Consider the following 16,744-nt stretch of genomic DNA (forward strand, 5'->3'; position numbering starts at 1 on the left):
AGTGCCAGACTTATTTCTGTTCTTTTGTTGAAATACTGTTATGTGTCAGCTGTTGATATTCGATGATATATTCGAATGATACGATGCATCATGCCAGTGCTTGAGTGAAAACAGTGTGTACACAATAAAGAAAAAACTACTCACTACTAAGGCACTGTAACCAACCTTTGCCAGCTCTGGATTGATGCCATTTTCTGTACTTTCTTCATTTTCCTGCAAACAGCACTCACTCAGCGAAAGGTCAAACACATCTGCAGAGAAAACAAACACAATCAGCACTCCTAAGAGTTTGTTTATAAGTGACGACTGCCACTATTGAATGGATGGGAAAATTTACCCAGGCAATCCATTTCATATTAAAGTAAATATAACCGTTTCTAAAGTAGGTTCAGCAGTAAAGTAAATACACATTAACCACATCCAGCAGACATACATTGAATTGAGAATAAAATATGACCCCATCTGTGGCGTTTTATGGATAATAAGGCAGGCAGTCTTCTGCAGAAATGTACCCTTCGTATTGCCTGGAGCTACTCTTCCCAAAAGCCATCCTGAACATAATGGCTCATTAATGGTAGGTCACCACACACCCTCAGCCTGATTTAGAGGCATGCTAACAGACCGCAGAGCCATGACGGCTGAGGCTATTACATCATTCCTTCACTTTTCACTGGTTTCAGTGCTCCATCAGCATGTTATGTTAGGTTACAGACGGTGGACCGATGCCCAACCTCTAACAGAGCTGGCACACAAGATCCCTCAAGAACTACCCCTGATGTATTAAACCAAGGTGGAGTCACTGTCAGGGCTCATTTCCTGAAAGTGATGTTGTACACTCAGCCTAAACCCAGCCAATGCCATGGCAGGATAACAAATATTACTAAGTTAAAGTAAGTCAGACAGAGAGGAAAAGTTTTGCTGTCACTGAGCATAAAACCATATTTTCCCTGAGGGCACCATGACTTATCCACATGTTGGAGTCAAGCAAAAGTTTTCTCTTCATCTCTTTTTAAATGCTAGTTTCTCCACTAAATTACCATCCGTGCTTCCACCTCCTTTTCCCTATCCAACAGCTCTCTTCCCCAACTTCCATTGAAGATAATCTTCGTGTACATGACCTGTCTCACCCTGTCGATGTTCAGTGAGGTCCTGACTCTTGCGGTCAGGAGCAGGCGCTTCGTGGGGACTGATCTGTAAGATGCGGGTCAGCGTGCTTATCCACTCTTCCATGTCCTGCTCGCTCTCTGCGGCCAGCACGAAATACGTCACTTCGTTCATCTTCAGTTCAAAGGCGTGTTTCCTCAGGCGGTTATTCTTTAGGGATGAAGAGAAGGACGGGATAATGTAACAACACAGCCACAGCGCGATTCATTTTTTAGACACTGTTACAGGTTTTACTTTTATATATATCCAAATACTGAAGCTTGGTTATTCTGTCCGGATCACTCATACAGCCACATTTTCTATCTTTCATCAACAAAGCACTATTTTATGTCTATACATCTTGCTGCCTTTTATGGTGTGATCACGTGAGTTTGAGAGTTTGTAAGTCAGCTGTCTTTCGTCATTACTTTGAATTTTGTCATTTACAGCTGCATAAAGAACACTGTGTACAGTATATATTATGTGCATCAAGCATTGTGTTGCTTTCTTATATGAATCTATTGAGACCCACCTGTACTACACCTGTGCATGAGTCAAGAAAGATGCAACCTTTGGGTTCCTTAGAGATCTTTTCATCTTTGTAGAAGTTCATGATGTAGGAGTTATCCGTGAGCTGAGTGAGCTGGAAATATCTCCTCTTGAATGACTGCACACAGAGAAATATGTTTTAAATACAAAACCTAGCTTTAAGTTACAGCTAACTGATAATACGGTCTATTGAGTAAAACAAAATAAAAACAAAGAAAAAAATGTGGATTTTTCTGTGTGAACTTTGAATTATACATGGTAATACTGGCAGTGGTATACCTGCTGAAAAATCATTGTTAATTCTTGTTTAAACTTGTTATGGACTGCAGACAAAATTAAATTTTGAACAGAGTTTATCAGAGTTTCTAAGATTTGAGGATGGAAACAGAGGAAGACCTAAGGATAAGCATGACAAGAGTGTGCAGGTGTAAAGAGGGTCGACGTGAGGCGTTTCCTCACCCGCACAGTGATACTATTGTTAACGGTGCTGTTGAAGTTCCCTTTGTAGAGCCAGCCTGACCGAAACACACCGATCCCTCCTCCTCCACCACCACCTCCACCCCCTCCTCCTTTGGACGAGGAAAGAGAAGTGGTGTCCTGTACAACAAAGATGATCAGTTAAATGCATTAGCTCTCCATTAATCTCTCGGCTACAAAGGAGCAGATCAATACGGAAGGAGACTTTCTAGACTCTTGACTGGCCATTCGTCACACAAATTATGCTGATTTACCATGTCCCACTGGCCTGTGATGAACTGTCTGATCTTACAAACTATAAGCTAAGCTTTAAGGGTGCAATAAAAATATCAAAACATGATGTCCAGAATCAAGCAGTTTGCAATACCTTTACCCGAAAAAGCACTTGAAAGAAGATGGTCATTACTGACCTCATCTTTGTCCACGTCTTCATAGTCAATCTCAAAAGAATGGGATGGTAGCTTCTCTGCTTTGTACAGTTTTCTTTAAAGGAATGGGGAAAGAAAAAGAAGATGTTGAGACATGATGGATCTCTGATCATGAAACAAAACAAAAAAAAATATTCCTTGAATTCAATTAATCTCCATATGAGTAAAGCAAACTACTGTGGGTGGCTGACTCTGCTCCATTGCCCTCTGTAGGGAGTCAACAATAGGTAGTCTTTGCTCAGTGCTGCTCCACTGATTTCACAGGCAGACTCGTCTTTGTGTCTGAGCTTCGGGGTGAAATGTCTTTGTGTGTGTGCTGTGAGGTGCAGACAGAGAGGCTGCAGCGTGTAGAGGATAACACTGGAGCCGCCCTCTGCTAAAAGTCCAACAGCCATAAAAGCTGTCGGACAAAATCTCTTGTTGGACTATGTTTATAAAAAACTGTGGCAATTGTGGGCTGGACACCGACCCAGGAATGCTACTACTGGCCAGCACAAATTAAGGACGCTACATTCAAATCACAGCAGTAAGAACTGGCTGCTTTTCAGCCTGTTCAATAAATCTGGAAGCAAACAGCTAGTTTACAAGCATGGTAAACAAACAGAATGATACATGTGTTTCCTTCATTTAAAATGACAGGATATGCAACCTTTATGGAATAATACTTGTGTTAGAGTCTTGTTTTACTTTATAGTTAATCCTTGATGTCATTGCAGAGGTCATGTGAACTGACTGAAAGAATCCAATGGCAACCCATGGGACAGAGGAGGGACATTCCTGTGGCTGCGGGGCAGCTCTTGGACAGTCTCACAGGGAATAACTAAACTAAAGAAATCAGTGACTGACAGATAAAATGAATGTTTGACTGGATGACTGGCATCCAAAAAGTGAATAGAGTGAGCGCTTAAAGGTCATTAGCAAGAGCAAGATGGTGGCTTAAGTTGAGTGAAAGAGAAGCCATGGGGAAATTCTTCCACTGTAAGTGTAATAAAGTGCTGTTTAACAGCTACTTATTGATCATTAGAGGAAAAATACATTAGTCAGGTCAGGATGTCAAACAAATCTGAATGCACATCTTTCATATACAGAGCAATGCTCGATTGGACTTTCAGAAGAGTTTCTAACCAGCAAAGTAAAGACAAACATTTAAGTACTTGCAGTATAAAAATAATTCTTCAGGGAGCCTCAGACAAAACGTTATTCTTCAGTCGAGATGATTAGCTGATATATTTGCATATTTTCAGATTTTCCATTACTCCTTTGCTAGTCCTAGTTCGGAGTTGGTTCAAGCATCCAATAACCAGTTAGTTTTTCCACTGGCTTGGGAGCCACCATGAAGCCACATTATTAAGTCACTGCCATACAATGTTTAATTTCACAAGGTTTTTTAAACTGTTCAAAACAGCGGTTTGTGTCTATGAATGCCATTTGCAATCTAAACCAATGTTGCTTGTTACAACATTCCTTTGATCACTTTGTCTGGTTAGTAAATCGGCTTTGATGATACCAGGTTTTTTAACTCAGAACCAAAATAAGACTTCTTAACAAAATTCTTAACAAGTGTTTAATGTCAGCTTCCTAAACAAGCCAAGCCCTATAGGAACATGATAGAAAAGTTAAAACAGAGGTTATTACCTGGGCAGCAGGCGATAGTCTCCAGCATACTCATCATACTTGAACTGGACCTCATTTCGCTCAGAGTTGTAATATTTGCAGGCCTGGACAAAAGATTGAAGATGTATCATCAACTTTTAAAAATGGTGCCCTCTCTGGGAAATGTGGACCTGGAGTAGTTTAAGTATGCACAGACAGCTACAGTGACTCTATGGTACAGGCTGCTGTGCAAGCTGAGCTTCATCATTAGATTATTATGATAAAAAGGAACTGAATTAAAATTCTGTCTGCAGGGAATCTACAAATAAAGATGTCTTTACATCTCCAGAGACCATGAGTCTGGTTAAAGGTTCTCAAACAGGGCATGTGCAGTACAGTGGAAGTCACAGAGACTGCAGGGTACTTTCACATCCTGTCTGCTCATTGATGGCAGAGTCACAATTATCTTTAGTCAGTTTATACGGAAAGATGTTGAGCATCTGGTAACAATGTCACAAATTATAAATAAACCCAACATGCTATCAGATGCAACTATAGACAAAAGAGCACCTACACATAAACACACAAGAAGTCAGACACATTAAGTCATCTCCAATGAGCTGTGACTTTCCGGGGGGGGTTTCCATATATGCAGATGAAGCTTCTCAACTGGAACCTGCTGATTGTGGCTGGTCAATTAAAAATTAACCATGATACACACTCACATCTGGTTCATTTTGAAGGTACGGTATAACCACACTTCTGCCAACAGCAAGTCATATATTAAGAACACCCTAAACTGACAAACTACCAACCAAAACCTTTTTCCATTTGAAACCACAATGGTTTTTACCAAAGTCAAGCACGTTAGAGGATGCATGCGTATCAGAAACACCCAAAGAAACATACACACAACTTAGCTACTCTTTGTCAGTCTGTTTTTACTGTACGCACAAAGAGATGTGTTCATTTTCTCAATGCTCCATTTCGTTTATTTCAACATCATAAAAAAAGGAAATAACTCGCCTGGATGAAAGATCCCACTTGAGTCTAAGAATGTAAGGCTAATTGATCAGAAAGCAGTTTAGCAAGCAACGGCAGCTTACTTCTCACAACTGATAATCAGTTTCCCAGCTTAAGACAATCTAAAACATCTGGTAATTTCTTTTAAGTGCTGACTTACAAAAAGATATAGATATTTTGTCTATTCTTGTCTTCCCTCATTCATTTTCGATAGTCACTCTATCCTATTTAGGGTTGCAGGGCGCCGGAGCCTTTCTCAGCGGCCACTGTGCAAGAGGCGGGGCCAACACAGAGGCAAACAACCACACACACTCACTCTTAGGGTTAATTTAGAATTGCCAGTCAGCCTAACGTGCATGTTTTTGGACTGTGGGAGGAAGCCAGAACAACCAGAGAGAACCCAAGCTAGCACGGGGAAAGCATGCAAATTCAAAACAGAAAGGCCCCAGCAAAGACCAGGCATTAGGAACCTTATTGCTGTGAGTGCTAATGACCACACCATTATGTAGCCCTCTTTCCTTTACATCTATAATTCCCTAACCTCAGGTATCAGCCAAGGCTCCCTTCGTCAGCTCCAGTTGATTAAAAATGCTGCAGCAAGACTTTATTAGGACCAAAAGGCATGAACACGTCACCCCTGTCCTTGCTTCCATATTAGATTTCATAATCATTTAAAAATCTTACTGCTCACCTTCAGCCTTAAACAGCTTTGCCCTAAATTACATCTCAGACTCACTAACCTGGTATGATCCTTCCTGATTTTTCAGATTCACACATGCCAACTCTTCCCAGATATCAGTTTTTTGATAAAGGGAGATTGGACCTTTCACATTTGAGCTCCCATCTTATAGAACATTTTGCCCAGAGAAATCAGGCACACAAAGTCTGTAGCTACCTTCCAATCCCGACTTAAAACATTCCTCTTTGAGAGAGCCTTTGGGAAAGTCTAATACTTTTATCATTTCATTATTGCGTAACTGTGAACATCCACCTGACTCTAACACACCTCATGCCTTCTTGTAAAGCACTTTGTGATACCCTTTAGAGAAATCATTCTTATATTACCTGTCTGACCAGCAGACATTCAGCCTGTAGTTCTGCTCCCTCTGGAACAGTTGACTTCAGAGTTCGTTTCTCCTGAGGCACCGTGGATACCTGAAAGGACAAAAGGGTAGGGGTGGATTGGTTTATCTCTTTTCCAAATATGGCCACGTCTGCCCAAAGACACTCAAGAGGGCAATGGTCAAATACTACACAACAGTTGATATCATGGTGGCCACGGACATTTCTTCTTAACCTTCTAAGGATTTTATGAGTATAAAAACAAAGTGCGATTCATAGAGTAAATGTTATTGTAACAACATGTGACAAATCCGCCCTATTTTCATTTAGTTTTGATTAACACATTAAGAAGACGTAAAATCTTTCTATCTTTAAGAAGACTGGTGTTCTTCCAACACATGAATTAGCATTAAAGATTTTGGCAACTGTTTGGCAGTTAAGGCAACACAGATGTTATCCATGCCCTTTAAATAAAGGACAACAGATACCCACTGATATTTGCCGTGCACTGCCAGAAAAAAAATCAAGGGTATGCATAAAGATATTCAGAATATTCATTTAATGATCATTTTCCTTTTCTCAGCACAGACTGAGGAACTAATCATTTGACCTATGAATCATGCAGCTTTAATTACAAAAGAGTATATTTACGATCCATGAAACAAAAAAATCTAAATTCAATCTTTTGGGAGCATATCCATATTCAGAATTTAATTCTGAGGTATACCTCCCTGCACCTCCATGCAGAAAGAGAATAGAAACAAGTAAGCATAAAAAGGCACTTTGATTTAGATGTTTTGCCGTCAGCTGGCCACAGCTCTGAGCTCACCAATGAGATGGCAAGGAAGCAGATCAAGTAAATGCCTTTTGCTCATTAGCAATAGCTTGTCAAGCCACAGTCACTTACAGGGATGGAAACTGCAGAAAAAAAAAGCTGAGGAGATTGCTTAGCAGCCAAACAGAGCTGTGAACCAGTGGAGTCATACAATTAAACTTCATCTCTGAGGTCCATAAGCAAATGAATCCTATTACCACAAGCAGCCAATTAGGCCATTTACTGTGCAATGGATGTGCATCTGTAGCAAAGCATTAGCACAATAATGTAGGTAATGAATAAACAGTGAAAGGAACCAAGAGAGAATAAGCAACTGACAGTAATGAAAAGTATGCAAGCATGATTAGTATGAATAAATGATGGGGTCCCATCAGAGTAGAATCTTGGAACATACTGCCTTTTAAACAACAGTATATAATGGTCAAAATTCACAGCTGAGACTTTGCTGTCATTTTCTATAAACAAATAAAAAAAGTCTAAATACTTTGTGGCTTCTTCTAGTCAAAGGAAATTTGAATTCTTGCCCAGGTTCTAGCTCAAATCCTCATTGATACGATTGTCTACAACAGCCTACAGCTGTTTTTGTGACTGTTGGAGAAAGAAATATATGTACGTGTTGACAGATTAAATGCCTAAAGAAGTTTTTGCCAACGAAAAGAAAATAGATCACATTGATATAAACCAACAAAAACTCAAAACTGAAATGAATTCCTAATCTTGGTGTCTTTTAAACACAATATAAAAGTAGAATTACGTATTTAACCAAGAATGTTTTCCTCCTGATCAGAGAAAGATCACAACAAAAACACTTACTGTAAAATCATTGTCAGGGAACAGGAGAAGGTCTCTGAGAGGGTCCTCCTTCAACTCGTCCCCCAGCTCAGCGATGACAGCCTCATAATCGAGAGGATCAATCACCTTCGGCTTCTCCTGCTGCGGATGGAAACACAGAGACTTGATCAATATTCACCCCCGTGGCTGTGTGTCTCACATCAGTATAGTAGCACAATGCAATGAAATAAGATGAAATCCAACAAGATGCAGTATAATGGGATGTGATACAACACAGTATAATAGGACCCGATACACTACAATATGAAGCAACGAAGAGCGCTGTGAGTGACTGTTTTCTTGATTCTGTTGTTTTGTTCATTTCTAGCCATTACTATTCACATGATAATTCAAATGTATGCAACAAAGAACCTAACCTGGAATATATTTCTTGGACTGGTCACTCCTCTCAGCAGCAACATTAAAACCTCTCGAAATTTGCGCCTTAATTCCAATACCCAAGCAATCCTCTAGTGCAATGCCTTATGATGCAATACAATAGTATTTGTATAGTGCTTTTCTAGTTGACCACTCAAAGCGTTTTTACAGTAAAAGCCTCATTCAGTCATTCACACATACACACACACACACACACACACACACGCGCACACACACACACACGCGCACACGCACACACACACACACACACGTACACACACACACACACACTCATACAACACTTCTTAGTCTATACAGCTTTACAGGCTATGTAGTGCTTTTTCTCTGTCACACACATGTACACACCAATGGGTGCATCAGAGGCAACGTGGGGTTCAGTGTTTTGTACAAGGACAGTTTGACATGTGGTTTGGTGAAACCAAGACTCAAACTGCCAACCCTCAGATTGGCAGATGATCGCTCTTCCTTCGTAGCTACAGTGATACAAAATGATTAAATAACATCAAACGTAATAACATCTCATTTGTTAAAAAACATTTTTAGTTTCCCTTAAGTATCCAAAACCTAATAAGTTTTACCTCATGCATTAAAAGCCTGAAGTTAAGCAATGTCCTTTTTAAATTTCATTTCTTCTTTACAAACTGACGGGGTAGAGGCATAGAGATGCACTGTGGCGTTTTGCGCAGTGGTGTCAACGAACCACCCTCTGTCACTTCATCGATCATCCGTCTCCATGACAGAGATAAAGAGTTCCACACAATTGGAGTTGTTATAGAGGGAAATAGTCACAGAAAATTTCACATGACCCACTCGTAATCTCAACATTCTGCAAAAGTTAAAAATTGTCATGATCATGACACTTTTGCCATGTTTTGCCATGAGATCATTTGGACCTAAATAAGTTGTAAAGGAAGTAATGCTTCAGCCCAAATATAGCTTTGAAGTCCAGCTTTTAATCAACTCAAATGCTTAGTATAAGACAGTTTTTTTTTTTTTAAACAGATCTATATAAAATAAACAACCCACCAAGAACTTCTGAAATGAAACTGTACATCAGACATCACAAGTCACTGTAGGCTAACTTTTTATACTTTCACAGAAACTGAAAACTAAAAACTACCTTGGACATGTGGTGAGTCTCACAATAGAGTAAATCACTTATGTCATTCAGTTAGACAGCAGCAGCAAAGTGAGAGGTGGAGCAGGTTGTGGTCAGAAACACAGAGGAAGTCATGATCTCTAGCTCGGTTGACACATATAGTGCAGGCCAGGCTTAAACATGCCACAGCGAGTTTAACAGTTCAAACAGGCCGCTTGGCTCGAAACCAAAAGAAAGCACAGGGAATAATACAGTTCTCTACAAAGGTGACCATGCCCTTCAATAATCTCCCTCTCTCTGCACTGCTCTCACCACAGCTGTCTAAAACTGAATCCCTCTTGCGTTGCACTAAAAGTCGGCACACTTTGGTCTCCATCAATGCAGTGTACAGCGAGTCATAATCAGCAGCTGTACTTCACAGTTTTTGTTCCTCGTTTCTATTCAGTTATAAAACTTGCCGAAACAATGCACCTTTGCATCAATTATATGCCAGCAATTATGAGAACTGATTATCCTCTAGGAAGTATAATTTGGTCAGGCAAATGAAAATGCACACAAAAAAAATTAAGAAAAGGTAGACTAAAATGAGGACTAATAGATAAAAGAAACAAACAATCATCAGTAAATATTCGAGAACAAAACATGTAATTTTTTTTTATTTCCCCCATTGGGGGATAAATAAAGTATTTTTCTATTCTATTCTATTCTATTGGATCAGATAAGCAGGTGAGCACATGAAGCTTGAGATTTCACTCTTCTCAAACCCCTGTGACATCAGAGTAAGCATTTTAGGGGAAATTCTGGCTTTCCCCTCATGAGATCCCATGCTGTATTTTACTCTTTGTAAAGTTGAATTAGATCCTCAAGACTGGCAGCATTAGTAGATATATTAAATGCAAAATACTCTTTTATCAGACTCTCTCTGTCATAATCAGGCTAAACAAACAAAAACAAATATATATTATAAAGAAGAGGAAATGAAGTACATGACAATTATTAGAAACACGGTACCAAGGACACAGAAAGTTAGTCAAGAGTACAATAAGTCAATGTATAGTGTATAAGTCACACTAATTTCTGACAGACTATAGAGACATCACACTCATTAAATACTATGTGAGAGTGAGGCGTGACACAATAAACACAAGGAAACATACAAATACATACAATACTCAGTCGGTTGAAATCCGATCGAACTCGTTTGCTCTTTATTTTCCTCCTGAAGGTGATTTTGCTCCTGAAGCTCATTGCCAGCTGAATTAAGGTTACAGTTTTACCCTCCCAAAAAATGCTAAAGTGAATGAGAACTATAGAAAACACGCATTGCGGGCATGTGCTCTTTCAGAAGCAGAACTGACAATCAGTATGAGTTTGCGTCGGCACACGTGGATGTAGAGGAAGTGGATGTGTGATTGTCCTACACACACAAACACACACACACACACACACACACACACACACACACCCCAACTCATACGTGCATACAGACAGCAAGAAAATCCCCTGTGAGCAAGAAATCAACCAACCAGCTTCTCCAGTTTCAACATCACAAGTTTTTGATGATGTTTTGAGATGATTAAATCTGAGGTAGCAGCTTTAACTTTGTAACCTCCGCTTTACTAAATGTACCAACAAATAATAGAGAATAGTTGTGTATATTCTATCCACTTATCTTCTTTAGTTCAACCTCAGCAAGGTGTTTACTGAAACATACAGATTAAAACGAGCATAGAGACCTTCCTTACTTCCTGTTCTGAAGTTAGAGTAAATGTCTTTACATGACAGTGTTTGCAAGTCAGTGTATACATAAAACTCGTACGAAATTCCACATTAAAACATAAAGCGGATGAAAAGTATTTTCAAATTGAGACACAGCTTAAAACAGTTGTTATATCAACAGAACCAGACAGTTATATTTGTCTGCTTACCCACTGACAGCCACTTCCCCAGATTAAGCCTCAGAGCAGAACAGAGATCTACGCAAGAGGAAACAACTTTTGATGATACAAACTTTTATAAAAAATTTTAACAACAGCGTATGGTTTTGTTCTTTGCTGGACAGAAAGAAGAAGAAAGAAGTGCAGTAGTGCGAGAACAAATCGAGTGGATATTAGACCAGGTTCTGTTGCATTTTAAATTTACTCTCAACTTCTTTTTAATCCTGACGTGAATATCGGCCCTCGCTTAATACTTCAAAGGAGTCAACACATTCTCCCTGATCTTGGCTATTTTTATTCACACAATGCTTGAATAAATCAATAAAACTTTAGATATATGGACTATGGGTCATGTAGGAAATCTGGAGGGACAGTTTCAAAATGTGAACTTTGTAAAGGTGATTTTTCCTGCACCATCAATGCGACACATTAAAAGGGCAAGCATAACAGTGTAAACAGGTAAACATAAAGAAAAAACATGCCTGTGGGAAAATATACTTGATAAAATATGTCATTCTAGATAAATGGCTTTAATTAAGACAAGGGCAATAATTCAAATGGAAGACTTAAACCAGTGGCAGTCAAGCAACATAAAGTCACACCAACTTTTGAGGTTTAGCTGTAAAGTCTGTTTTACACATAGGAGAAATTACATTAACTAACGTATAACAGGCAATAGCCACAAATGCAAATACTGTGCGCTGAGCTGAGTCTTGTTGAGAAATCCTGTGTTGTGATTTTATGACTGAGTGAAAGATTACCATTTACAGCTGTCTAGAAAATAAACAGGTCCTGACAAACGTTTCCGACTAATGCTGGTAAGTGTGGAGATTTGACATTACCTTAACCAACATAATGTATAGCAACACTGTAAAGTGTTATGTGTGCGTCATTCTTACACTGATTGTCACATTTATAACTTATACGTTTTGTTCTTGACCTCCATTACAGTAGTACAATTTGGTAATGCCATTGAAATGTCAAAGAGAGTTAGTATACTTTCAGATGGTTTTTATAGCAATGTAGCAACATTTTCTTTGGGTGGTATAAGTTGTCAAAACAAAGACATCAAAACTTATTTTTAACTCGCTTGAAAAGTGGCATCATTCAATGCATAGATATTAATTAAAAACTCATTCCTGTTCATGAAACACATAAAGTCAGTTTTATGCACATCTCCTCAAATGCTCACCTGTTTGTAACTGATTAAACAACAACATGGCCCTGAACATTCAAAAGCACAAAACACCTGAGTCTACTCTTTGTTTTCTTAATTAAATTCTTTTAATAAGTCTTTGATGCTTTGTACCTGAAACACTGAATGATAACTACGCTCTTAGCAACACACTGCTTGAAGTCTGTTTCATGTCTGCAGCATTAAGCTATTATTATTCTTTTCCTTCACTCCAACCTTCCACCGATCCAGCTGCCTCAGCTGGTTTCATCCCTCTCTTTCCCTACTCTATAGCGTCCTCATCTCATCAAACATCCTCATCAGCCTTCAGTTCTTTCCGTTTTGATTATCTCTCTGTCTCTACCCCACTCCCTTGTTCTCACCCTGTTAAACATCCCCTTTAACGTCTCTCCTTCAGCCTTCCTCCCTCCTCACTCTCAGTAGGGGTGAAGAAGAGTGGGTGTTAAATGTTGGTAAACTACAGCTGTAGTGAGAGCACAAATAGACACTGCCTCACATCACATGACTCAGCATGTCTGTCCTCCAGCTTAACTGTGAGCAACAATCTGTTTGAAGTTAAACAGAAGAAAAATAAATAGAAGTTAAGGAATAGTTAAGATGGACAGCTAAGAAGAAGAGAGACCAGGAGAAAAAATAAAACGTTTCACATCTGTGGACACAAGCTGGACATTCTCAAGCACAGATCTAAGAGCTGATCATAAGGTTAAGGCAAAGATGTGAGTGAAATGTGACAAAAAATAAGGGAGGGGGAGAGTAAAAGAAGTGTCTAAGAGATTGATCGGGAGTAAAGCGAGGGAGACAGAAGGAGACAGAAGGGGACAGAGACAGCGGCTGACACGACAGAGACAGGCACAGACCAGACAGAAGACATCTGCTTTACATCATTAGAGCAAAACAGGCTCCGATTGGGAGACTGTGGGATTAATGGGGATTCATACTTTCAAGACAAGTCAATCCTATAATGAAAAAATAAACATGACAATAAAAATTTTTTTAAAAACTACAAAGTGCTTGCTGCTTTGTTAGAGACAGTTGATTGTGAGTTTGATTGAGGCAGTGGTCCAGAGAACATTTGTTTTACGGTTAGATCAGCAGAGTGTTAGACATTTTGCAGAACCATAAGGAGCACTGCTTTCACTCTAAGAGACATGCATCAGTGATGGTATTGGTGTCCACTTTTGTAAACGGCAGCAGGTTTCCAGAGAATCAAATTGGGTGGAGAAGACTGATGTGTGCTTCAGCCGCTTTTTATCCTCTGCAAGTCTGCCACGATCAAGAGAAGAGACAGCTCAGTGGGAAGATGCACAGACAGCAATGTTTTTGCTTGATACATAAAAGAGAAATGGGCTATCGTCCAGATGATGACCTTCGGGAAAGGTCTTGCAGATTTCAGCAAAACACTGCACATGTTACAAAATAATGACTCTGAAGAGAAAGAGCGGGGTTGCTGAACTGGCCGCTCTGTAGCCAAGGCCTGCCATCCGTTGAAAATACCATGTCATGAACTCATATTATGAACGGAGAGTTCCGGATTTTCACAAATGTTGCAAATATACTCCTCAGTTTCTCTGTGCTTTCACAGAGTGATATCAAAAGAAGAACATGAGTTTTCTGGAATCAAATACAAAATGTATTTGTACACTCACACATACAAAGAAAAACAAAAAAGATTAATCTCCTATTGTGACATGGAAATACTTCACTTTTAAAAGACCAGAAAAATGCAGTTTATGCAGCAGTTTCAAGTGCTGTCTGGCCTGAATAGCTCAGCTGATGTTCTTAAAGCAAAAGAATCTGCAGGCTAGCACGACTTTGCAGAGAATCTTGCATCTTGTTCACCACAGAGACCAACAAATGGGCACCATGAGAGACAGGGTTTAAGGTAAGGAAAAGGGGAGGGGGAAACAAAAGTGGCAACTGTAAAAGATCTCCCCACTGCCAAAGCTCAAACATTTTTTCCAGGGTTTAAAGAAACTAGGAACTAGGAAATCTGGCCAAGAATAGTTGATGCAGATACCAAACAGATGGCTGGCGTGCACAACGTACTGAAAGGGCAGTAAGAAGAAACACACGTGTGCCTTCATGTAAGTCATTCGTCAGTTCCCTAAACCATTCTTTCTTTCTTTCAGACATGCATTCATTCATTCACTCAGTGAAACATTTCTCATCCACTATATCAATAACAGTTCTGTTTAAATTGCTATTTTTAATCATCTTTTCTGTGAGCCATATGCACAGAAAGCAGACTTTTTTTTCCCACAGAAACTAGATTCCTCAGGTCTGACCCCATACGCCCCCCTCCCCTTTCTCCTCCTTCCATTTCCGTCCCTCTGCATCCCAGCTGTGAGGGCAAACAACCAGGCCCAAATCATTGATCATGCTTCAAATATCCGATCATACATAAGAGAAAGTTGGACAAGGAAAGTAAAAATTATGCAGAAAGCCAAGCAGCAGATGTTAATGCTTCAAATCTGCCAACTGAAACAGACTTCTTCTTCGACAGGCTTTTTCTTTCTTTATCGTTCAAAATGCACAAAAGTTCCTTCACAAACACATCCAAATACGACGCCATTTAGCACGCAATAACTTCACTGCAACATAATAAAGACCCCACTACCTGCCCACACATGGATTTGGCAGTTAGAAGTGCAGTCATGCTGGTTACCATTACAATGATGGTCAGAGGTGAGTTGGTTGTGGTGTAACCCTCCAGTGTGGGAGTTGCAGCTTCCACTGACATCTGGTCCTGTCGTGAACACATGTGACCGCAGTCTGTTCCACCCACTGAGCGCAGGAGCAGGACCACACTGGCCGAGCAACCCATTCTCTGCTGCTGTCGTCTCCCAGTCTGACCCAGTGTGGTAATGCAGGCTTCACCTGAGCTTTTCCTTGTCTTTCAGAGCTGAATTCAGTGTAGCCCCTGGTCCAGCCAGAGGTGAAGCGCTCTGCTCAAGCCAAGTGCAGTACCTAAGGCTCCATCCAACCCCGCCTTACCTTCCCCTCCAGCTTAACTTCAACCAGTCCCGCTTTGCAAGCTTTATCAGCTTTTCTTGAACTGCTCTGCTCCAGGCTCTGACTCCTAATGTTGCTGTTGCAGAGCTGACACACTGGCAGCCCTACATGTCTCTCTCCCTTCCTTTCTCTTTTTTTCCCTCTCTCTCTCTCTTGTCCTCCAACACACACACACACACACACACACACACACACACTCTCTCTGCAGCTGTGTGTGGCTCAACCCAGTCTAGCTCATCTAACAAATCACACTCTGCAATAGCTGTCAGCTGACCAGAACCAGCTGCTGCACAGGCACAGACTCGCACACAAACTCAAACCGACATCATTTTTCAGATTTTCATTCTGCTGCTCTGTCTCTCCATTTGTCTCCCAATTACACCAGCGCTTTCAAGTTGGAGTTCTGCTGCCTGTGTTTGTGCTTTTGCGGTTTTTGCACTAAAGACTTTCAGATGTCCGAGAGTGCAGATTCTACACAATAATGTTGATTGGGTAAAATAAACCATTGCTTTTGTAAAGAAAGACTACAGAGATGGTGGTGTGTGTTTATGCATACGCATGTGTTTGCTACAGTCCTGTTACAGTGGAAGTTGGCAGAGAGTGAGACTCTGGGGGGAGTGAGAGGTTATTGAACGGAAAGTGGATGGAAAATGGGGAGTGGGTGGCTTTTCAGATGAAGCATGCATGTGGCGTTTTAGGACTGTAGAGCTAACATCTGAAATCCAACTAACTTTAGTTCAGCACGCAGAGAGGCATGAAGACATTGACGTATTCCATGCATCAAATTCCATTACATCACGTTTGATGTCTCTGAGTGCCAGCGACATGTACTTTCACCACTCTAAATTTTCTCATGTCACCATAACATCTGGTCTAGCTTTATTCTTCGTGTTGCATTTTCACTGAGCGTGGCTTAAATGGAAGAAAAGAAAGAGCATTCTCAGGAGAAAATGGTTTTCATATGTTTTAGAGCAATTTGAAATCCGTGTCATCATAAAATCCCCTTTTGTGTTCTGTGCCAGTTGTACTTGTTGAACCAAAAGCAGACTCAAACATGGATTTTTATTGAAACGTGGGTGCAACAGGGCTTGAAGACGAGTTATGCTGCCTTGAATTTGGTTTAACATTCACTGTCATCTTTTTCAAAACACTGGAGCCAGT

At 40.2% G+C, this 16,744-nt stretch overlaps 1 protein-coding gene across 10 annotated transcripts in view; it reads right to left on the reverse strand.

Annotated features, from left to right (window-relative positions):
* The window catches only part of dock10 (dedicator of cytokinesis 10), a 59,871-nt gene that overhangs the window by 24,436 nt on the left and 18,691 nt on the right, over positions 1–16,744 (reverse strand). For 3 of the 10 annotated variants that reach the window (XM_075473447.1, XM_075473441.1, XM_075473449.1), the window contains exons 1-9: positions 15,237–15,561; positions 7,924–8,043; positions 6,279–6,368; positions 4,233–4,315; positions 2,580–2,652; positions 2,152–2,289; positions 1,676–1,810; positions 1,128–1,314; positions 166–251 (exon numbers count right to left, since the gene is read on the reverse strand). In XM_075473447.1, coding sequence (XP_075329562.1) covers positions 166–251; positions 1,128–1,314; positions 1,676–1,810; positions 2,152–2,289; positions 2,580–2,652; positions 4,233–4,315; positions 6,279–6,368; positions 7,924–8,043; positions 15,237–15,395 — 1,071 coding nt within the window. In that variant the 5' untranslated portion in view covers positions 15,396–15,561. Of the gene's footprint in view, positions 1–165; positions 252–1,127; positions 1,315–1,675; positions 1,811–2,151; positions 2,290–2,579; positions 2,653–4,232; positions 4,316–6,278; positions 6,369–7,923; positions 8,044–10,606; positions 10,812–15,236; positions 15,568–16,744 lie in introns of those variants that run through there. The other 7 variants (XM_075473443.1, XM_075473446.1, XM_075473440.1 and 4 more) reach the window with 5 other exon arrangements.

Source organism: Odontesthes bonariensis, chromosome 9 (assembly GCF_027942865.1).
Source record: "Odontesthes bonariensis isolate fOdoBon6 chromosome 9, fOdoBon6.hap1, whole genome shotgun sequence".
NCBI classification, from domain to species: domain Eukaryota; kingdom Metazoa; phylum Chordata; class Actinopteri; order Atheriniformes; family Atherinopsidae; genus Odontesthes; species Odontesthes bonariensis.